This window comes from Pituophis catenifer, unplaced genomic scaffold (genome assembly GCF_029215685.1).
Source record: "Pituophis catenifer annectens isolate HBS135680 unplaced genomic scaffold, rPitCat1.0.hap2 SCAF_9, whole genome shotgun sequence".
Classification (NCBI taxonomy): domain Eukaryota; kingdom Metazoa; phylum Chordata; class Lepidosauria; order Squamata; family Colubridae; genus Pituophis; species Pituophis catenifer.
The window spans coordinates 19053921-19078832 of NW_027256889.1; the positions used below are offsets into that span (position 1 = coordinate 19053921).

A 24912-nucleotide genomic window follows, 5' to 3' on the forward strand; every position below is an offset into this window, starting at 1 on the left:
TTCACCGTTTATATTCCATACTCTCGCACTAAAAACAGAACAAAAATAAATCAATGCAGGCATCTGCTTTTTATTTAACTTACAAGGCAATGTTTCAGAAGGAAGTGGAAATGTCACTTTACCAAAACAATTGCCTGAATCCAAAATACAACCCAAATTAATTCCGGATACGATGTCTCCAGGAAGCCACTGTAGTTCTATACACCCTGTCTGAAAAACTTTTCCCCCACACTTATTTCTGTTCTTTGCTTTAAATTGTCTTTTAAGAGCCTGTGCGAAGGAGGCTACGAGAATGACAACAAAAATTGGCTTCAAGACTCAAAAAGGACCCAGCCGTTTAACTTCTTGAGTTTGTAATCAATTTATACAGAATTCTGTATATACGTAGCCAAGTGCAACTGTGACCACCATATCAGGTTCATTAGCATTCGTCTTTAAGAAGCGACTTGCAAAGCTAATTATCTTTTTCCTTAGTAGGATTCGATCAAATTAAACAAAACCACACCGCTTAAACAGCCTGAAAAATACTGAAGGCAGTTATTGAAAGGTTTTAAAAAGGATTGACTAAAAATAAATCTTTGGATTCAAATGAAACAAAAATTAGGGAGCAAAAGTACAAGAGTGAATGATAACTCTTAAGATGTTGATCCTGGGCAAATCCGCAGTTGCCAATTAAATAGGAGAACTCAAATCATGTCTGAAAAGCTCTCTTTTGCATAATCCAGTTCAACAAAGATTTTTTTATTTTAGGAAACAAAAATGTAGTGCTTAAATTCAGCATGAATAAAACCAGGGTGTGTTCCAAGGCATTTGATAAGAGGGTGGGAAGGTATTTCTCAAGAGCTGAGTATCATCCATGCTGAAGCAGAGAGATTCTTGCAGGTTTAATTAACACTTGTCATTCTATAGCTGACTGATTTGACCTTAAAGCAAGTTAGGTTAGAAGTAGGATTCGGTTAAGAACATTTTTTTAAATACATACTTTACAGAAATATTTGTATGATGAGATATCAAATTATAATACTGACAGGAGATGATAAACAGGCACGGAGGCAAGCAAGCAGGCATGTTAAAATGCCAAAATATTAAACCAATGCCAGTAGTTCTTACCTTACAACCACAATTGAGTCCGAAATTTCTATTGGCAAGTGAGACATTTGTTAAGTGAGTTTTGTTCCATTTTATGACCTTTCTTGTCACAGTTGCTAAGTGAATCAGGCTTCCCCATTGACTTTGCTCGTTAGAAGCTGACAAAAAGTGATCACATGATCCCGGGACACTGTAACCGTTATGAATATGAATCAGTTGCAAAAAAATAAAATAAAATCTGGGTTTTGATCATGTGACCTTTGGAGTGGTCACATGATCAAAACAGATATTCTACATTCTACAGGTAAAGTTTACTAATATATATATATATATCAAACTCTCATTGCAACAAAAACAGCAGAATAGAAATTGCATCTACAGATACCTGGATTCTAAAAGGATATTCTAAACAGGAGGATAATTTCTCTCTCCTCTTCTACTCTCAATTCTAAAGAGGTTTCTAGAATCAAAACCAACATTCTGAATGCGCCTGAAAACATGTTAGTCAATAGAGACTATTTGATTCTAATACATTACGATCAATATTATTAGCAACGATTTCTTTTTAAAAAATTATTTTGAAGTTTTAAATTTTACCTACTATATATTTACTATATATTTACCCTCCTCCATTTCATAAAGACAGTGATCTTCAACCCCAATCCATGCATTCACTCATGGAAAGCAGCACCCTTAATTTGTGCTTGAAGACAACAAAAAGAAGCTACAGTACAGCATTTTAATACAGGTGGTATATTGCCAATACAGGTAGTTGTCATAAGACGAGAAGTACCTGTATTGCAAATCACTCTAGCCGCTTCAGGTGGCCAAATCCACAAAGGCCTGAAGCCAAAAGAGCTATTCAAGAGCCTAAAATTAGGACTTTGTCTAACCAGTGGGGAATTGTCAAAATCCCTTCTCTACCAGCAGAGCCACCACTCACATAACTTGTGACTTCTTAGTCCTCACCTAATCCATATTGACTCCAGATTCTATTTAAGCCTTCAGGTTCCTCCCCTGAATTAACTAAAAAGAGGAACTAAGACCAAAATAGCAATAGCAATAGCACTTAGGCCAGGGGTCGGCAACCTTAAACACTCGAAGAGCCATTTGGACCCGTTTCCCACAGAAAAGAAAACACCGGGAGCCACAAAACCCTTTTGACATCTAAAATGAAGATAACACTGCATATATCATTTTTTACCTTTATGCTATGTATAAAAAACGATAGTGTGTTTCATTTATGAAATCCATGAATTGCTACAGAGAAAACAAATTTGTATAACCATTTTGAACTCCGAAAAAAAAAAAAAGATGGGTCGAAAAGCTCAATAAATCACATGCCGGCGGATGTCGCATTGGCGGTTGTGACACACACATTTTGAGCGACAGGGAGCCGCAGCAGAGGGATGAAAGAGCCACATGCGGCTCCAGAGCCGCAGGTTGCAGACCCTGACTCAGATTTATATACTGCTTTACAGCCCTCTCTAAGTGGTTTACAGAATCAACATATTTTACCCACCTCATAAGGACGGAAGGCTGAGTCAACCTTGCGCCTGGTGAGATTTGAACTGCCAAATTGCAGGCAGCCGGCAGTCAGAAGTAGCCTGCAGTACTGTACTCTTAACCACTGTGCCACCGTGGCTCATAAATAAATATCATAATCATCAATAGCCTTCAGTACTTATCTAAATTACCTTCCCCGCTGTTTTACTGTACATAAAAATGAATACCATCAGGGATAATATCAACTACCTCTGAATCTAACGGAAATAATTCCACAGCTTCATACCACTGTATTTTCTCTCCGATTGCAAAGGACCCAATTCTATGGAGTGAGTTTTTCTCTGTCTGGGTCCTATTGCCAGAAAAAGAGACAAGGGCGGTGAAATTTTATTGCATCAGATGATCAGAGCATCTTTTATTGTAATCAATTGTGATCCAAAGCCAGTGACTCTTTTAGAAATATAATTATAGGCACCAATTCAGACGACAGGCTTGGAATTCAAACAAAGCTGACTGTGCCAATTTCCACAGCTTTTATTTCTACAGCCAGTTCTTTTAAAATGCTGCCATTTTTTTTTTTTTGCTTCTTCCGATGAAGAAAGAGTCAGTAGATCTTTTAAAAAGGACAAAAGTAGAAATCCTTGATGGATTAGGTCAATGCCGCTGAATCACAAAGAACCCTGTTGCAAAACTGTAGGATGGAAGAAGGTGGAGTAACAGTGAGTCAGTCCTTGGAGAGAAACAGCTGGCCAGACACAGGGAGACTTATGAAGGTTTTTAAAAATTGCTTGCCAAGTTTCAGCTTTCTGAAAATCCAATTTACCATAGGGTTATTGTTCACTCCTTTTTAGCTTCCAAAGTTGAAGTTAATATTTAATGCAGTCAGAAAAATAACTTTTATGTTCAAGATACTGTTTAACCACATATTAGGATCTGTTTTAAAAAATGGAGCTTGCATGCCAGCAGACACAATGCGACAAAGGCAGTTGTTTGGAAAAAGGAAATTTAACTACTGGGATTTGAAAATGTTAAGATTGCAAAAAAAAAAAAAAAAAAAGCCATTCTGGGGGATGGGAAAGCTAGAAGAGATCTGGAACAAAACAAAACAAAAATCAGGCAAAGGATGACCTCACACACATCCAATCACATCTCTGGAAGGAGGAGGCAAGCACCTCAAATTTAATCCAAACAAGGTGGAAATATTCTTGTGGAATTTCAATGACCAGACTGTGAATCTTTTGCTATTTTATACAGGCTGCTTCCCCTTAAAAAATAACTTGTCTGCAGCTTGGGAGGTACTGCTGAAAAAGCATTTTTACAGTTCTTTGGAAACTGTGACCACTAATGTCTTCCATCAACTTCTTCTGGGAAAGCCAAAATGTGCTCAAGTTGCCTTCAAGTTAGACTACAGCTGGTCCTTGACTTACAACAGCTTGTTTAGTGACCATTCAAAGTTACAAGGGCATTGAAAAAAAGTGACTTATGACCGTTTTTCACACTTACGACCATTGCAGCATCCCCATGGTCATATAATCAAAATCCAGACACTTGGCAACTGACTCGTATTTATGATGGTTGCAGTATCCTGATCGCTTTTTGTGACCTTCCGATAAGCAAAGTCAATGGGGAAGCCAGATTCACTTAACAACCATGTTGCTAACTTGACAACTGAAGGGAGTCGCTCACGACTGTAGCAGGAAAGGTCATAAAATGGGGCAAAACTCACTTATTTTTTTTTTTATTATTTTTTTATATGCCGCCCTTCTCCGGAGACTCAGGGCAGCTTACAATGCGTTAAGTAATAGCCTTCATACTTTTGTATATTTTATACAAAGTCAGCTTATTGCCCCCACAAACTGGGTCCTCATTTTACCCACCTTAGAAAGGATGGAAGGCTGAGTCGACTTAACAATTGTCTCGCTTAGCAATGGAAATTTGGGGCTCAATTTTGGTTGTAAGTCGAAGAATACCTGTATGAACTTCTTCTTCTTGTGCCATATCCATCATCGGACGTTGGCGATCATGTTGGCAATCCTATTTTTGTCAACAGCCGCATGAAAAAGTGCTGCTGAGTTTTGTCCAAACCAGTCCCTTAGATTTTGAAGCCATGATGTTCTTCTTCTGCCTGGATCTCGTTTGCCTTCAAACTTTCCCTGGAGGATTAAGTTGAAGGATGCCGTATTTTTCCGGGTGTCGCATCACATGTCCAAAATATTCTAACTTTCACTTTTTAATGGCTTGTATGTTACTGCATTTTATGCAGGCCTCTTTGTGAAACCAACTGAAACACTTATGTTGAGTGTAGAATAACCTTTTAACCATTTTTTTAATCTTTGACATTGATTATCAAATCAGAGCCTTGGTGGCGCAGCAGACTAAAGTGCTGTTAAGTAACACCAGCTGCCTGCAATTACTGCAAGTTCAAATCTCACCAGGCTCAAGGTTGACTCAGCCTTCCATCCTTTCAAAGGTAGGTAAAATGAGGACCCGGATTGTGGGGGCAATAAACTGACTTTGTATAAAAAAGAACACCGCTTAGTGGGGCCCGAAAGCCCTACTAAGCAGGTATATACAAAAGTATGAAGGCTATTGCTTAACGCATTGTAAGCCGCCCTGGGTCTCCGGAAAAGGGCGGCATATAAATCGAACCAATCAATCAATCAATCAATAAATAAATAAATAAATAAATTTTACTATCAGCTGGGACCTTTTTTGTCACTGAAAATAAGTTGCCTTTAATACATATTTACTCTGACAGGGTAGAAGATGCACATCAGTGAAAGCAAATTGTCTGAGATGTGGGGGCTTCACCTAATCAAAGGTTCAATGGTAGTCCTCAAATTACGATGGCAACTGGGACCAGAATTTCCGTTGCTAAACCATGCAGTACATTGCATGATTGCATGGCTTCGTGACGGCAAATCATGCCAATCCCAGTTGCTGTCTTAATTTCAGGGCTGTGTGGATCATTAAGCAGGGAGAGGCCACAAGCAATTACTTGGGAATGTGGGCATGTGTGAGATGCACAGTGGGGCTCCTGAGGTAAAAAAAAGTGACAGGAGTTTCCCTGTTTCCCCTAAAATAAGACATCCCCTGATAATAAGCCCAATCGGACTTTTGAGCGCATGCACTAAAATAAGCCCCTCCTGAAAATAAGCCCTCCCCGAAAATATTTAAACGCATGCGTAGCCAGTCCCCACCATTTCCTCTGGTTAGGGTTAGGGAGACAGAGCTGGAAATCAGGTAAGACAGCAAGAGGAGCTCCGACTTGCTCCATGCTCCCCAAAATAATAAGACATCCCCGAAAATAAGGCCAAACTCTTATTTCGGGGTGCAAAAAAATATAAGAACAGGGTCTTATTTTCGGGGAAACATGGTACTTGTGACCTTCCCTGTTGGGCTTCCCCATTGACTTTCTGGGGAAGCCAGCAGGGAAGACGGCACGTGGCGATCACATGATTACAGGGCGCTCAACAACACACTTTTAGTGTGAACAGGTTGCCAAGCACCCAGATCGCAGTCACATGACCCCAGGGGTGCTGGGACAGTGGGAACTCCAAGGACTGGTTGTAATTTGAACAGTCGCTAAACATAGCGTGTATTTCTTGTATACTTGTATTTCAGTGGTGAAATTCAAATTTTTTTACTACCGGTTCTGTGGGTGTGGCTTAGTGGGCGTGGTGTGGCTTGGTGGGCATGGCAGGGGAAAGATACTGCAAAATCTCCATTACCACCCCACTCTGGGACTAGAGGTGGCATTTGCCGCTTCTCCAAACTACTCAAAATTTCTGCTACTGGTTCTCCAGAACCTGTCAGAAGCTGCTGGATTTCACCCCTGGTGTATTTGTAAAACCACACTGGGTGGACGGGAGGAAGTTCTCCCTTAAGCCTAATTAACTTCAAGGCTTTCCCCCATCAGGAAAATAAGCAATAATCTCCATTGCGGCAGAGTCCATCATCACCCAATGCACAATGCAACAATTGTGCCAGACTCCCTCGGTGTTCGCAATGAAACTCTCCAGGGCTGAAGCAAAATGGTTACAAAACTGCAAAATTGCTTGCCTGCTGTCAAGTTTGCTTTTAAAACTGCTTTGACTTTGGAGTCAATATTACACATTAGCAAGGGCCCTGAAGAGCTCTCGTCCAAGAACTTTGCTCTTCTACGCTGGTACAGGATGTGCCTTGGCAGTGGCACAAAATGCCCTTTCCACCCTCAGTTTCCATATGGCTTCATCGCAAAGACAGCAGATTGCTGTTCCAAATTGCTGTTCGAAGGTGATTCTCCTGTTCTATCCCAGCCTACTGGCTTCCTTTATAAAAATAATAATAATAAAGCACCGAATTAATTGGCATCCTGGCACTTCCATTATTCATAAACACTACAGTTATTCAAAGACTAAAACGTATTTAGGGGAAACTGTTTATCACTATTCTTAATGAAACTCAGATGCGTAACACACCCACACCGGGCTGAATAAGGCTACTGGAATCAAAGTGATACACAACACTTGGGGAGAACAGATTGTTTAAATCGGTGGTTATCAACCAGGGGTGGGCTTCAAAAATTTTAGCAAGGGGTTCTCTCCCCATTTGCTGGGTCGGCGTGGCCATGGTGGGCATGGCCTAGTTGGCCTCCTGCACCATGGTGGGAGGGCATTTTTGCCCTCCCCGGGCTCCGGAGGCTTTCCTCGAGCCTCCAGGAGGACGAAAAGGGCCTCCCCAGGCTCTGGAGGCCCTCTGGAGGCCAGAAATGGGTAGGCCCGTTTTTCGCCCTTCTCGAGCCTCCGCACGTGCCCTGCACTTACCTGCATCCAAAACGGGCCAAATGGGGACTCCTGGGAGGGGAGAGGTGGGTGGGGCCAGCCAGGAGTGGGATTTCTCCAAACTGCACAGAATCTTAGCTAGAGATTCTCCCGAAACCCTGCAAACCCCCAACAGCCCACCCCTGTTATCAGCCTGTGGTCTGCAGACCTCTTGGGGAGGGCGCAATATCATCACAGGGGGTCTGTGAAGGTTTGAAGAAATGTTATAATTAAATCTCAAGTTAAGTCTTGGGGTCTGTGGCCGCAAAAAGTACTTAAAAGGGATCCATGGTGAAGAAAAGGTTGAGAACTACTGGTTTAGATAAAGCTAAGTATCCAATTGCCACCAAGCAAAAATACTACGACTTCTAAGAAGACATCTGGCCTTTTATACAAGAAGCGAGGAATGCTGTACTTCTGTGAAGTCTCCCTCAAATCAAGCTTAATTCTTGGGGACTTCATGGACATGGCCTTGCAGTTTTCTCGGCAAAAGCAGAGAGAAAAAATTCATCACTGCCAACTTCTAGCACATTCACCTGTTTAGCTTGCAGCCTAGTATTTCCCTGATCTTCTATTAGACTCTAACCAGACCTGATCTTGCTTAGCTTCTGAACCCAGACAAGGCCAGGAAGAGCTTGCTAACTGCTGAAGGTTCCCACTTCCTCACTTCCTACAGCCGATCGCTTTCTACCAATCTTACAGTCAAGTCAGAAAATGTCTTTCTATAAAAAGATTACAAAGTAAAGTTGAAGAGGGTTTTTCACTGCATAAGACCAGATTTTCACCACTGCACATCTCAATGTAAACAGGATGAACGCACGGAGAAAACATATGGTCGCCGGGCCCCTAAACAAATACATTAATCTGTTGAGTCAGCATGTTATATTTATCTCTGTTTTAGCAAAACTGGGGCAAAATGTATTTATTTTGATTGATACCCTTGTTCTGACTCGAGAGTTTAGGGTGGTGTACGCATCACTCCCTCCCTCCTCTTTTCTCTAGAGAAAAGTTCTAGCTGCGTCATGGTGTCCAACTGAAACAGTTCAATGGGCTTTTTTGGACTTCCATGAGGCTTTACCATAAAAAATGTCATAACCAACATCATTAAAAGAGATAGATGGTATATACACATACTAGGATGACCGCCACAAATAGTATTCCTACAAGAGAATTCTTCCAGCCACAATGACAAAAATGCTTTTGGAATGTTTTTATGATTAACTAATTAATAAAATATTACTCTTGTTTCCCTGAAAATAAGACCCAAGCGGAAAATAAGGCCTAGCATGATTTTTCAGGATGCTCGTAATATAAGTCCTACCCCCAAAATAAGCCCCAGTTAAGATCGTCAGCAGACGGAGGCGTTTAGTGCTGAATTTCCCCCAAAGTAAGACCTAATCAGAAAATAAGCCATAATGCATCTTTTGGAGCAAAAAGTAATATACGACCCGGTCTTATTTTGGGGGAAACACGGTATTAGATAACCCATGAGCTGTTGGGTCATTGTTTTAGAGATATTTCATTATCAGATTCCTCAAAGCCTTCCACAAGGGCAGAGCTTCTAATCTACTTGAAAAGTTCTTAAAAATTCAGGGAGATCTTCAGAAAAGCATCTGCCTTGAAAGCAGGCCTTGTCAAACTGTATAGCATAGTCAAACATCAGCAGCAGTTGACCACAGAAAATGTTGTATGACACTTTGTATTCTGTCATGTTTTTATAAAATTTGCCAAATTTTAATTCCACCAGAAGTCACGGATCTCGGATTTTCGATGCATTCTGTAAGTTAGCCCATTTGAAGTATCTTGACAGAAGAGGTTTCATTCTATGATGCACTGTTTCGCCTAGTTAAATGTTACAGACATGAGAGTTCTAGTATATTCAGATTAGTAAGGTGTACTATCGTGTTTCCCCCAAAATAAGACATCCCCTGATAATAAGCCCAATCAGACTTTTGAGTGCATGGCAATAAGGCCAAGCGCTTATTTCAGGGTTCAAAATAAATATAAGACAGGGTCTTATTTTTGGGGAAACACAGTAATCAGAAAAATCCACTTATGAACAATTCTTACCAGTTAAGACAGAGCAAATGATATAGAACTGCTCTCATTTTTGACTACCAACAGTCTGGAATTTTCCCCATATCTCTACGACTTATGAAATTTGTGTTTGCTTGAGTAAAACTGAAAAGGTCAAATAGTTTCAATTTCAATATTCTTGATAACCAGTTGCTTAAATGCAAATGATAAACACAAGCTTTATGTCAGGGGTGTCAAACTCGATTTCATTGAGGGCCGCATCAGGATTGTGTTTGAACTAGAGGGGGGGGCGACTGGGTGTGGCCAAGGTGGGCATAGCCAGCTCGACGTCACTCATTGGGCCGAATCCGGCCCGCAGGCCTTGATTTTGACACCTCTGCTTTATGTCATTAAAGCAATAAGATAAATAACTGATAGTAGAAAGTAGTAGAAACTTATGTTTAACCTTTTGGCAATTACAGATTGTCCTCCTCTTACGACCACAAATGAGCCCAAAATTTCTGTTGTTAAGCGAGACATTTGATAAATGAGTTTCGCCCCATGTTATGACCTTCCTTGCCACAGTTGTTAAGTGAATCACTGCAGTTGATAAGTTAGTAACTTGGTTGTTTAGTGAATCTGGCTTCTCCATTGACATTGCTTGTCAAAAAGTCGCAAGAGGTGATCTCATGACCCTGGGACACAGCAATGGTCGTAAGTATGAACCAGTTGCCAAACATCTGAATTTTGATCACATGGTCATGGAGATGCTACAAAGACTGTAACTGTGAGAAATGGTCATAAGTCACTTTTTCAGTGCCTTTGTAACTTTGAATGGTCACTAAATGAACTGTTATAAGTCAAGGACTACCTGTGTAAGGCATATGGATAAACCTGATAAATCAGTACACCATCTCATAAGGCAAGAACTCCAAAGCTCTGCATACCAAAGAGACATTTATAATTCATGCTTGCTTCAATTCTATTTCTGGCAAACTGTTTTCCTAAAACACACTACTTTTGTTTCTCTTTTTTTAAAACCACAAAGAAGGGAACAAATTCTGGATCTTAAAGTGGTAAATGGGACCCATTAAAGAATTTTTAAAAAGGGAAAGTCTGAAAGTCATCCAGCAGCAACAGCAAATGTGACTTCACTCCTGGATTATATTTCTATATTTAGTTTATGCCTAATATGGATTCAACTGCAGGCCACAGCAACTTCCTCTCAGAGAAAAAAAGCTCCGCTGCTTTGTTTAGCCAACAATGCAAGGATTAAATGATGGCTTTCGGGGAGAAACATTGACCAATCTTGTAATTAACCTGATTTATTCTTAGGGTAACAAAAGTAAGCTTTAGCAGTGACATTAGATGCTGCTGAAGCCTCTTTTACAACTGTGAATTTTATTCACTTCTCTAAGGAGGAGCTAGAAATGTTAGGGTTAGGCCAATAAAGAATTCCTATCTTATTGGGCTACTATAGCTGGGCTAAAATGCTGAATATTCTCAAAAGAAATGCATTGCTAAACAAGTACATTTCCAAAAAGACACCAGTGTTTTGAACTTTAACGCCTTCCTTAATCCTTAACGTGATGATCTGAAGCAGTGGTGAAATTCAATTTTTTTTACTACTGGTTCTGTTGGCGTGGCTTGGTGGGCATGGTAGGGGAAGGATACTGCAAAATCCCCATTCCCTCCCCACTCCTGGGGGAAGGCTATTGCAAAATCTCCATTCCAACCCGACTCTGGGGCCAGCCAGAGGTGATATTTGCTGGTTCTCCAAACTACTCAAAATTTCTGCTACCAGTTCTCCAGAACCTGTCAGAACCTGCTGGATTTCGCCCCTGATCTGAAGGGATGTGAAAGTCTTGGTTGAATCTCTGATCATTTTAACATGATTTTGCAATGTAATTGTAATTTTTGGCATGTTATACAATTATTACACTTCAGGGACAAACATTTTGACCAGACTACGTTGCACAAACTCTGTAAAAATATTGTCTCCATCTTCAAAGCAGTGCAAACACAATTCGTTATGACAGAGTCTGCAGCTAGACTTCCACTACTAAAAATAGGAATGCTTAAAGCGGATATATGAAGAGCAAAGCGACTCCGTTCAACTTTTTAAGTTCTTTGAAATGTTTCATGCTACCCTCGACGCAAATTCAGCAATGCATTTTCCTTAATATCTGAAACCCGTTCTTTCCATTATTTCGTTTAGCCATGCTGTTGATAAAATTATGAAATCAAGAATTCAGTTGTATCGCTGCAGAAGGACAAATATAACACGATCTGGTAAATGAGAGGGCAGGACGTCCTCTTAACTTCTGACACTCCATATTTAAAGTTAAAAAAATGTGACTACAAGTGGTCCTTGACTTGCAACCACAATTGAGCCCAAAATTTCGGTTGCTAAGCGAGACACTTGTTCAGTGAATTTTGTCGCATTTTATGACCTTTCTTGCCACAGTTGTTAAGTGAATCACTGCAGTTGTTCAGTTAGCAATACAGTTGTTAAATGAGTCTGGCTTCTCCATTGACTTTGCTTGTTCAGAAGGTCGCAAATGATCACATGACCCCAGGACACGGCAACTGTCCTAAATATATGCCACTTGCCAAGCGTTTGAATTCTGATCACGTGACCATGGAGAAGCTGCAATGATGGTAAGCATGAAATACGGTCCTAAGTCACTTTTTTCAGGGCCGTTGCAACCTCAAACAATCATTTAACTCAGAGGTCTTCAAACTTGGCAGCTTTAAGACTTGTGGACTTCAACTCCCAGAATTCTCCAGCTGGAGAATTCTGGAAGTTGAAGTCCACAAGTCTTAAAGCTGTCAAGTTTGAAGACCTCTGACTTAACTAATGGTTGTAAGTGAAGGACTATCTGTAAGTCTTCCCAGCACAACCAAATCTGTGAAATTTTTGAGAGCCCATTCCAAACATTTTCAGAAGTGCAACACGGCTCAAGCAAACCACGTTACATGTGACCACTGTATCAGAGGTGGGTTTCAGCAAGTTCTGACCAGTTCTGGAGAACCGGTAGCAGAAATTTTGAGTAATTCGGAGAACCGGTAAATGCCACCTTTGACTGGCCCTGCCCCCATCTATTCTCTGCCTCCCAAGTCCCAGCTGATCGGGAGGAAATGGGGATTTTGCAGTATCCTTCCCCTGCCACACCCAAGCCATGCCCACCAAGCCACGCCCACAGAACCGGTAGTTAAAAAATTTGAATCCCACCACTGCTCTGCATAGTATAAGGTTTCTCCCTGAAAACCCCAAAGACAGAAAATGTTATGTGTACTTATTACCTTCAGGTAATAAGCAAGGGAGGGAGATATTCTTGACTGAAGAGCAATTTAAGTTCTATATCAGGAACTTGTAACTTTTTTCCCCCAGGGCTGAAGTCGGCCCTTGAAAGTCAGGCTGAGGTCTAAAAAAAACCCCCAAGGTCTAAATAAGCAGGATAAAAGATAAATTTTAATGCAAATCAAATCAAGCAGAATCAAAATTAAATAGAGGTATTATGCTTGCAATAACGTTCTTTTCATTCAAATCTGATGGCCTTGAGAGCAGCCTAGTTCTAAAACAAGAGAGAGAGATCTTGACAATCAAACTCCGAAACTAGACGGGTTCCCAAGAAAAAAATTGAACAGCCGTCTCTCAACAGAGGGGGAGGGATACGACATCATCTATCTCCAATCTACAACACAGTCCTTTCAACAGTTCCAAGAAGGCTCCACACCCATTTGCACCACTCAGGTGACCCTTGAGGACACAGATAAACCTCCAGGTGACATTAACGCCCCGCTAAAAGGATGCAAATGACCAGCTGTCTGCAAGGAGTATAAATCCTTCCATTCTTCACCATCCAGTCAGAGCTGAAGAAGCTTCTTGGATGAGAAGCAAAACAATTTCAAAGAAAAAAAATCAGAACACCGAATACAAGCTGGACGGATACGACCCCGTAGACGACCCTCACTCTGTCAAGGACGTTGGAGTGCTCATCTCAAACGATCTAAGCGCCAGAGCTCACTGTAACAGCATTGCCAAAAAGGCATTAAGGATTGTTAACCTAATCTTGCAAAGCTTCTTCTCCAGTAACATTGTACTGCAAACTAGGGCATTCAAAACCTTTGCTAGACCAATTCTCGAATACAGCTCATCTTCCTGGAATCTGCACTGTATATCGGACATTAATACAATTGATGGAGTCCAGAGGTATTTCACAAGAAGAGTCCTCCACTCCTCTGCTCGCAACAAAATATCTTATGCCACCAGGCTTGAAATTTTGGCCTTGGACAACCTAGAACTACGCCGCCTATGGTCCGACCTAAGCATAGTTCACAAAATTATCTGCTACAATAAATCCATCAACGTCAAACAGTTCCCAGTGACAGGAGAAGAAGTTTGTAATTTGTAAGTTTGTAAAGTTTGTAAACTTTAAGTTTGTAATAGAGCAAAGGAGGGCCGCTTGAAGGGCGTTCTATAAAGCCGGAGGCACGGGAGACACAGCCGTCTCTGACTTTGCTTCTCACCAAAGAACTTCAGCGCTTACTGTTTGACCATCGTGTAAGCTATGATTAAACCGGATAGATTCCTCTTCTGAGCGTGAGTGTGTATGTTTATCCGGTGCAGCACAGGTGGTTCCAAGTGGGGCTGACACTACCTGTCAATGACTACTTCAGCTTCAACCGCAATAATACACGAGCACACAATAGATACATACTCAAGGTAAACCGCTCCAAACTCGATTGCAGAAAATAAGACTTCAGTAACAGAGTGGTCAATGCCTGGAATGCACTGCCTGACTCTGTGGTTACATCCTCTAAGCCCCATAACTTTAACCTTAAACTGACTATTGTTGATCTCACCCCATTCCTACCCTGTTTCCCACAAAATAAGACATCCCCTGATAATAAGCCCAATTGGGCTTTTCAGTGCATGGCAATAAGGCCAAGTGCTTATTTCAGGGTTCAAAAAAATATAAGCCAGGGTCTTATTTTTGGGGAAACACGGGAAGAGGTCTGTAAGGGACGTGCATAAGCGCACCAGCATGCCTACTGTCCCTGTCCTACTGTCCCCATTTATTTGTACCCATTTTCTGTATTCATATCCATGTTTACACTTATTCCTGTTATCTCGTACATGTTTGACAAGCTAAATAAAATAAATAAATAAATAAGTAAATAAAATAAAAACCAGAAAGTCCAGTTGCCTCTTGAAAAAAAGCCCCTTTGGGACAACCATGACCTGGATGACTGAGAATCTCCATGGATGTTTCCGAGAAAACATTAAAGCAGAGACATCCATCCAACCATGGCTGGCTGGGGAATTCTAGGAGTTGAGGTCCACAAGTCTTCAACGTGGCCAAGATTGGACACCGCTCTGCATTCAAGCTGAACTGTTATGCTCAAAACTGAACCCAATATGACTTTTCTCTTTCCACTGGTAATTTTCTCAATGAGTGAGGTTAGGGCAAAACATTAGACAATGAGAACATCGTCAAAGCACAGATGTCGCCTCCAGGCACTCTCTTTGTGCTGGTTCAACATGCATCAACCAACTGTGAGCGTGAATTCAGTTTTATAAAATCAAAGTCAAGGAAAGCAGAGACGCTTGCAGACTCAAAGAGGGAAAAGTAAGCGACATCCGAGAATGACTAATACAGAAACTAACAGACGAACAGAGAGACTTTGCCGGTTTCAGCCACGGTTGAAAAATTACGATCCAGGCAGCCCTTAAAAGCCTGGCTTTCTTCCTCCAGAAACCATAGCTACAGTCCCGATGTTAATGTGAGGTTTTGCAGATAACTGGTTTGACGGCTTAATATATATTAATTTTGCCTCCATGAGCTACCCTCTAAAAGGTTTAACTGCTGCAATGGTTTTCCTCTGCTTATTTCACTTCAAAGAAGGGTCAGTAAGTTTATGCAATTCTTCTATTTTTCACGGATAAACAGCCAAGTTGTGCTTTCAACGTGGTCCAAATGCTTCCACTGCCACTTTTCATATATATATCCACTAAGAGCTGCTACCTATTCCTTTCCAGCTGCGGTCAAAGCAAGAGGATTATGGGTATCCTTGGATGACAACCCTCTGCCAAAACCTATAGAGTTAGCCCTTCAAGCACAAAAGTTTTAACACAACAGCAATTTATGTCCACCGAAAGTATGAGAGGTGGAAGCAGGACAGAGAAGGGATATTTGAAAGTCACCTAGCAGATCCTCCTGCAGAGCCGATACCAACTTTAGGATTCAACGAAGTCACTACAGACAGTCCTTGACTTACAACAGCAATGGAACTCAAAATTTCCACCTACTCTATCAGACCTGGAGATGACCATGAAGATTTTTCAGGGAAATAAAGCAGGTTCAAGGAAAGGATATTTGTTGCCTCTTCAGAATCCAAGGCCACGTACCTTAAAACAGTGTTTCTCAACTGTGACCACATGTGGACTTCAATTCTCAGAATTCTCCAACCATATGCTGACTGCAGACTTCTGGGAATTGAAGTGCCAAGGTAGAGAAAAAGATAAAAGGTAAAGCTTTCCCTCGTACATATGTGCTAGTCGTTCCCAACGCTAGGGGGCGGTGCTCATCTCCGTTTCAAAGCTGAAGAGGCAGCGCTGTCCGAAGACGTTTCCGTGGTCATGTGGCCGGCAGGACTCAACGCCAAAGGCGCACAGAACACTGTTACCTTCCCACCAAAGGTGGTCCCTATTTTTCTACTTGCATTTTTTACGTGCTTTTGAACTGCTAGGTTGGCAGTATCTAGGACAAGTAATGGGAGCTCACCCCATTACGCGGCACTAGGGATTCAAACCGCTGAACTGCCGACCTTTCGATCGACAAACTCAGCATCTTAGCCACTGAGCCACCGCGTCCTACAAGGTAGAGAAACACCACCTTAAAATCTCCAGCTGTTAGGAAACAAGAGGAACAGGACTGATTTTTCCCATCCTTGTGAGCTTCTGAGATGCACCTAAGTGACCATTTATGTGACTTATGTGAAATTTTGGGCTCAATTGTTGTAGTTAAATCAAGGACTACCTGCATTGCAAGATTAGCCAGCTTTTGTTCTTACTTTTTTTTCCCCCCTCTGGGGGATATAAAGTTGATATCTTGGCAAATTCATTTGGACAAAGACTCCGAAAAAACATGGGAAGTCAAGTTTCTGTTAATAAGGGATGCGCTGTACGCAACGAAAGGCTATCTGACATGTTCATTGCAATAAAGAGATTTGAGATAGGCGTCTGAACTCAGTTTACTTTCATCCTCCCAATTCAACTAACTCCAGTAACTGCCTATCTTCCATCCTTAACTCCCAAAGCAGTAAAGACATTTTTTCTAGCAACAAGACAAACAGTTGTCTTACCAGCAAGCATAGAAGTTGAGATCAGCACCTTTCTTAACTGCACTATGTCCAAATGATCACTTACAAATGCTTTACTATTGCAGCACATTTAATACGTCTCTTCTTCTATAGCAGCTACTTATATACACTGAATTTATTCCCGATTAGCCTACAAATTACCGAGTTATTTGCCCCCGTGTACATTAAGGTCTCAAATCCTATCGACATAATTTCCCAGGAAACCAATTCTGATATCAAAGTTACATGTTTTCAGTTATTAGTCACAGCCATAGCCAGTTATTGGTCTAATTAGCCATTAGGCAGTAGCTAATATACTATTGTAAGGGACTTGGTGGCTCAGTGGCTAAGATGCCGAGTATGTTGATCGAAAGGTCGGCAGTTCAGGAATTCAAATCCCTAGTGCCGCGTAACGGAGTGAGCTCCCGTTACTTGTCCCAGCTTTTGCCAACCTAGCAGTTCGAAAGCACGTAAAAAATGCATATAGAAAAATAGGGACCACCTTTGGTGGGAAGGTAACAGCGTTCCGTGCACCTTTGGTGTTTAGTCATGCCGGCCACATGACCATGGAGACGTCTTTGGACTGCACTGGCTCTTCGGCTTTGAAACGGAGATGAGCACCGCCTCCTAGAGTCGGGAACGACTAGCACATATATGCGATAAGATAATCTTTACCTTAATATACTATTGTCCCAAGAAACGTTGGCAAGTCTGCCTTTATTTTTTCCAAGCTCACAGAAGGGGAGGAAGAATTATGCCCATAGTTACATTTAATAGTACCGACCCATCACAATTAACCCTCTCTCCAAATTAGCCATTGTTTGATCACAGTATTTGAGTGCCCCTTGGACCACAAATCGAAATTGAATGGAACTTATAAATCTTTGCAATCCTATTTGTAAGCCAAGAAAAAAGCAGGGTCTTTTTCTTCATTTTGTCTATGGAGATTCTCAATCATCCAGGTCCTGGTTGTCCTAAAAGTGCCTTTTATTTTTCCTTGAAGACGTTTCAATTCTCATCCAAGAAGCTTCTTCAGTTCTGACGGTGGAAAACAGAAGGATTTATATTCTTTGCAAGTCATCTGGTCCTTAGCACTCTCTCTGAGAGTTGTTTTCTTCATTTTTGTAACAAAATGCAAATCAAGGATAAGTGACACAGCATGACACTGGCAACTACAAATGGGCTTAGTTTTTAGGGCCAGCAAAAAAAAAAAAATGTAGACTCTAGATTTAATTAAATAGAAACCCTCATAGAATCACTTTTCTGAAGCAGAATATAGCTTGTTCCTTAGTTTTTTTTTAAAAAAATCCCAAAAGTGGATACACAGCAAGCATGTTTTTTAAAAAAACGTATGTATTTAAAACATTTCATGCTTTCCCTCTATTTGTATTGTCTGGAGTTACACCATTTACCAGGGTTATTTTGAAATGCCAAACACTTTGGCTTGTGGCCAGTTTTCCAGAAGTGGGCAGCACAAGACAGTTTCAATTCTTTTGCGTATCAGCTTTTATAGTTTCACTATACCACTTATAGTCAACCGTTTCTACGCTTTATAAGCAGCAGCATCATAATATGCTTCTCTGTTCATGCAGTCTCCCAGAAAGGGCCAAGAATGATCCATGCAACAAAGATTTGGAGAAGACCATTTACAGCAGACCTAATACTGGCACTCAGGTTCTAACTGCAAAAAGCAATATTTCACAGATCTATGTAAGAGAATAGGGTTGGCAAAGCAATCTTTCTTTTTATATCCAAGCCAGACAATGATAGCAACAGCAACAATACTTAAGATTTATATACCGCTTTATAGTGCTTTACAGCTCTAAGCGGTTTACAGCGTCAGCATACTGCCCCCAACAATCTGGGTCCTCGTTTTACTGACCTCAGAAGGATGGAAGGCTGAGTCAACCTTATGCCGGTGAGAATCGAACTGTTGGTAGTGAGCAGAGTTAAACCTGGAATACTGCATTCTAACCAATTATCATACCCAAAATATGCCAGATGGATTGAAGTAACCTACAGTTTGTATACTGTATCTTAATCTCATGAAGGCAAACACCAGAAAAACACGGGGAAGCATATTAGCAAATGCTCTTCACAATTCAAAACTAAATATGCTTGGATGCATATAAGAGTATAAGGCAAGCTTGCCTCTGACATATATCTTTTCTTCCCTTTAATATGCAAAACTTTGTAAGACATTCTATAATGTTAGAGCTTGACAATTTTATACAACAATACATGTATTTTTTTTATCAAACATAACGTGATGAGTTTTAGAGTGCCAGTTCATCTAAAAAATACCCCCCCCTCCATCATTTAAATCTCTGTTCCGCTAGGAAGAATCAGGCCTTCTGGGCAACCGACCGCCTCATAACTGCAATACAAATGATATTTTTCATATACAGTGCACATTAACGATAATGAATAACATGCTTATTATGCCATATGAATTATATCCCAATCTCTGTGAGACTAAGACAGAATGTTATTAACATTTCTTCTAATAGATGCAGGAAATGAGCTTCCTTTATTAACCAAATATACTGAACCTGTTAGTGAATGAGATATTAGCTGTTTCTGCTTGAGCAGCATTGCGACAGCAAATATTTGCATTGAAGGTTAACTTAGACAGGAGGAAGACCAACATGCTGGATGGCAGGCACAGATGCAAGTTACTCATTACCACAGAGCATCAGGAAAAGTACTACAAGCAAGTTGTATTTTATCTCTGCATCAAAGTTTGCCTTAAAAATATCCTCTAGAACAGGAATAAACCACGAGTTACAACCGTGTTCAGCATATTTTTCTTCCATGGGAATTAGTAAAGTTGCAATGGTTGTACTTAATTTCCATCTTTCTTTCTTTTTTTGCCTTCAGTTGGTTTTTTTTTGCAAATGCCAGTTAGTAAAGATCACCTTGTGAGGAGACATGCTCTGTGGATGGGGAAGGGGAGAAACCCTAGAAATAATCTCACTTTAACTCTGAAATCACACCACTTCACCTCTTTAACAATATCGCCTACTTGTTTTTGAACACTGAGAGCATATATATCAAAATAGGAATCAAAATTACCCCCCAAATAGCCCCTTCCCCAGTCTCAATAATAAGTTATCTTATGGCTGATGGATGCACGTTAATAAAGGGAAATTATTTTTCCCTATCCAATCAGCCTTTCAGCTAAATATGGTAATCATTTTCCTCAAAGACTCAAAATCAAATTCTCCGCACAAAATAGCCTAGGGTGGGTGGCATAACTTCAGACAAACTAACATCTTATGAATATTATAATACTAACATCTTCATATCATTTTCTTCAGCCTTTAGAAATGACTACTTAATACAGGTGTGTTCAACCCACAGGCTGCATGCAGTGGTGAAATCCTGCCGGTACTGTCTGGCTTGCGCGAACCAGTAGCAGCCGTGGTGCGTGGTTTGGTGAACCGGTAGTGACGGCAGTGCGAGGCTCTGCCCACCCGCCCGGATGTTGTTACTTTCTGGTTTTAACCAGGAAGTAACCCGTTTTTGACTCTCTGCACATGCGCAGAAGGCTTTGCGCATGCGCAGAGGGTCAAAAATCGGACATGACGATGGCACACACTCTTCTGAACTGGTAGGGAAGGTAAGTAGATTTCACCCTGGCTGCATGTGACTGGACAGCTAATACAGCTCTACAAGATTGTAAAATTTTAATATTATATGATATATACATGGTCCAAGACAATTCCTCTTCACTCAATGAGGCGAAGCAAGCCAAAAAGGTTGGATGTCCATGAATTAACATAAATAACAAATGATTTTAAGTCAAGGACTACTTGTCTTCGTAGACCATTTGAAGTTACAGCGGCACTGAAAAAAGTAACATGATCATTTTTCTGCGGCAAGAAATGTCGTAAAATGGGACAAAACTCACTTCATTACCGTCTTGCTTAGCGATGGAAATTTTTGGCTTTAATTGTGGTAATAAGTCAAGGGCTACCTGTACTTGGCTGTTCTCAGACACTCAACAGTGACTTCTCCACTTGAAAGGAGAAATCTTTTAATATATGCAATTCACATCAGCAAAAAATTGCATAATAACTGGTAAAGCAAGTGATGAGAACAGGGGTGGAACTCATGCATATGTACACCGCATGCGGGACATAAATATATACATACATTTAATAAAATATGTAATGCAGATTTGTTTTTTTATTGTGGCTCCTTCTAATTCCCCAAAGCCCATTTTTTACAGAAGTGTGGAACTCAAGCCAAGTCTTCAAGAGCAAGTGAGTAATGGACTATTCATAGACTGCATGAAGTAATGACTTCTGGAGAACATGACTTCATGCAGACTCCATCATTCCCCACCCTTTATTTCCAGCTCAAGACTTCTGCTATAACTGTGCCTGCCTCATACCAGAGCAGATGGGGGCTGAATGGGTGTGTACAGCAAAGAATTATTCCATGGATGCATGGAAAAATGCAAAGGGGAAGATTTTATTAACACGGCACTAGGGAGCTTGTTCCTGAAGGCGAGGCCATGCTGAACTGATATAAAAACCAAAGATATGTTATGATCAAACAAGGCAAAGGTTAGCTATAGCAATGCAAAAATGTGATTCCCCAAATAGTTGTGTTATATATTCCTTGATGTAACCTCTGCCTAAGAACATAAATGTTTGATAAAAACATTTCATATATATGGAACTTATATGTCACCAAAAATCATGCCGATATTAATCAGCACTTTATATATAACTCCAAAATTGGAGACGAGGGGAGGAAATAAAATAGGAAGTGTTTGAGCTAAATCTCGGTGAATTAAAGTACCTCATAGAAATAGCTTCCTAATGCATATGTAACTGGGAAGAAAACCTCTGAAATGAGATTTTTTTAAAAAAAAAAATCACATTCTCTTCTCATGACAAAGCTGAGAGAAGTTAAATACTTGGAAAAGAGGCTATAAATCTATCATGGGTAAGCAAGATCTATATCTACTGAAGAAGGCAGAAAAATTCTCACAACTCCAATAAATGTCCATTTTACAGAACAAGGAATAACTTCTATTCTAACCTCCTATCACCTTTGCCTTTTTCTAAGCCCCAAAGTTTTACCCCCTTTTATCAACCTGCCATGGAATCTCATGGGATTCAAAACCCCTACTGAGGTTTTATATATATATATATATATATATATATATATATATATATATATATATATATATATATATAATTATAATTATACATACACATACTATGTAGGTATAGATATATATAATTGTATAGGAATAAGCTATAAATTACTATTATTATACTATGTTTAAATAACGTATAAGGTGTTAGGAATATATTATTATATTATCATTAGTATATTATGTATTAACTTAAAGTGTTGGAAGATGCTTGGGACCAGTGATGTCATATCTATGTCTAATGTTTTTAATTTTGAACTACTAATAAAAAATTAAAAAAATAAAAATAAAAACAAAAAGCAAAAAAACCCGAAACTCCTACTGAGAATACTTCTGAACTTTCAAAATATCAGAATATAGAATTAGGCCTATTGACTGATGAAATAAAAAGTTAAAAAGCGCAGAGAAACTTAGACGTCTATTTCCACTTGGCAGCACTCATGCAGTATTGGTCAGTTCAATCATAGCTGTAAGAATTATAGCTCAAACCTCCAGGAAGCCTGAGGGATAGCAAAAGGCCAGGTTAAGTTTTAGACCAAGGGTGTCCAACCTTAGCAACTTAAAGACTTGAACCAAGGGGAGACATGACAGCAGTGTTCCAATATTCGAAGGGCTGCCACAAAGAAGAGAAAGTCAACCTATTTCCCAAAGCATCAGAAGGCAAGGCAAGAAACAACAGATGGAAACTAATCAAAGAGAGATCCAATCTAGGAGAAATTTTCTGACAGTGAGAACAATCAATCAGTGGAACAGCTTGCCTTCAGAAGTTGTGGGTGCTCCATCACTGGAGGCTTTTGAGGAGACTAGACACAGCCACCTGTCTGAAATGGTATGAGGTCTCCTGCTTGAGCAGGGGGCTGGACTAGAAGACCTTCAAGGTCCCTTCCAACTCTAGTGGTTCAGCATGGCTGGCTGGAGGAATTCTGGGAGTTGGAATCCACAAGGTTGGACACCCCATTGTTCTATCTAGATAGTTTTCTTCTTCATCCCAACCAGAAAGCCCCACCCAGAATGGAAAAGGTCCAGAAGGAAATCTACAGCGTCTTCCGGGTGCTGGGATGAAGAATGCTGCCTTCCAATCGTCTTCTCAGTCCAACGCCTTTCTTGGAAGACTCAACTTCAATCCCTTTCTTGGAAGACTCAACCCACCCAAGCCCCCTCCCAGGATTTCCAGCCCTGGCTTACACTTTTGCTTTTCCCTTTTTAAGAAAGAGTCTGGCTTTTCATTCATTTTTATGGCTTGTTTATGTTTTATTCTGAGCCGTCCAGGGTCACATCTGGGGGATATAAATACAATGCAAACTATTTACTAAGTCTACACTATTAACCTTCTCATCGTTCCCACCACCCATCTCCTTCCACTTATGACTGTATGACTGTAGCTTTGTTGCTTGTATCCTTACAATTTATATTGATATTGTTTCCTGATTGCTTATTTGTTCCTTATGACTATCATTAAGTGTTGTACCTTATGATTCTTGATGAATGTATTTTATTCTCCTTATGTACACTGAGAGTGTATGCACCAAAGACAAATTCCTTGTGTGTCCAATCACACTTGGCCAATAAAAAATTCTATTCTATTCTATTTTATTCATAAAGAAACGATGAAGGAACCAGAGGTGGGTTTCAGCAAGTTCTGACCAGTTCTGGAGAACCGGTAGAAGAAATTTTGAGTAGTTCGGAGAACCAGTAGTAAAAACTCTGACTGGCTCCGCCCCCATCTATTCTTTGCCTCTCAAGTCCCAGCTGATTGGGAAGAAATGGGGATTTTGCAGTAACCTTCCTCTGGAGTGGGGAGGGAATGGAGATTTTACAGTATCCTTCCCCTGGAGTGGGGTGGGAATGGAGATTTTACAGTCTCCTTCCCCTGCCACGCCCACCAAGCCACACCCACAGAACCGGTAGTAAAAAAATTTGAAACCCACCACTGGAAGGAACTGAAGTGTATTATAGAAAACTCTTTGCATTTGGGGGTGGGGGGGTTGGACTAGATGACCTAGAGGGTCCCTTCCAACTCTGTTAATCTCTGTAATCGATACACGCATTCAAGCCTTAGCAGTTGGGGGAGGGGGGCTTCCAAGGGGTCATCGAAGCCCACCTGAACCCTCTCTCAGTGGGGTAAGAAGGAAGCCCAGACCCCGAGGGCGGAAGGGGGGCTGCGGGACCCTTTCCTCGCGCCCCTTTTCTAGGGAGCGCCCCCAACTTCTTGCAAGCCCTTCGGGCGGGCAGCTCCGAGCAGAACCTCCCGGCCTCGATGGGGCAGACGGGGTGGAGAAAGCCCGACCGGAGGCGGGAAGGAGGGCACCAGGGTGGGGGGTCGTCCATCCCACACACCACCGCCCGGGCGTAGGACTACAACGCCCATCCACCACCGCGGGGAAGCAGGCAGGAGGGCGATTTCCTACCTCCCCCACCCCCCGCACCACCACCACCCGGCGAAACAAGCCGATGCCCTCAATGAGGAGCCTCTTTATACCTTGACGAAGAGTTCTATGAGGGGCTCCTTGCCGTCGCCCACCTCCTTCATGCCGTTGACCGGCACCGAGAGCGCCATGCCGACCACCCGCACAGGAACCGTCCCTCACCAGGCTCGGATCGACTCCCTCTCCGGGTTTACGGGTCACTCGGGATGACAGGGAGGAAAAGAAAAAGAAAAAGAAAAAAAAACGCAGAGCCGTTCGCTCGCTCTCTTTCCCTCACTCCTTCACCTCACCTCACCAACCCCTCACGCGCGACTGACGGGACGCTTTCAACACACCGACTATTTATACCAAAGGGGCGTGGCCCCAAGAAAGGGGGCGGGATTCGGAGAGAACGGCGAGATTGTTTTTTTTTTTTTTAAACTGGAAAGATGCCGCCCAAAGAGCAAGGATGGGAGGGGCTTAAGCGGGAGACAAGGGCGGCTCGACTGTACTAACCAGCCGGGCGCCGCTGTGGGGAAAGGAACCTCGCGCT

The 24912-nt window shown here is 41.3% G+C and overlaps 1 protein-coding gene across 1 annotated transcript in view; it reads right to left on the reverse strand.

The window, feature by feature from the left end:
* Nucleotides 1–24676, reverse strand: part of CLIC4 (chloride intracellular channel 4) — a 67320-nt gene extending 42644 nt beyond the window's left edge. The window contains exon 1 of the mRNA XM_070949336.1: nucleotides 24434–24676. Within this exon, the coding sequence (XP_070805437.1) occupies nucleotides 24434–24511 (78 nt within the window). The 5' untranslated portion in view covers nucleotides 24512–24676. The remainder of the gene's footprint in view (nucleotides 1–24433) is intronic.
* Between the last annotated feature and the right edge of the window lie 236 nt (nucleotides 24677–24912).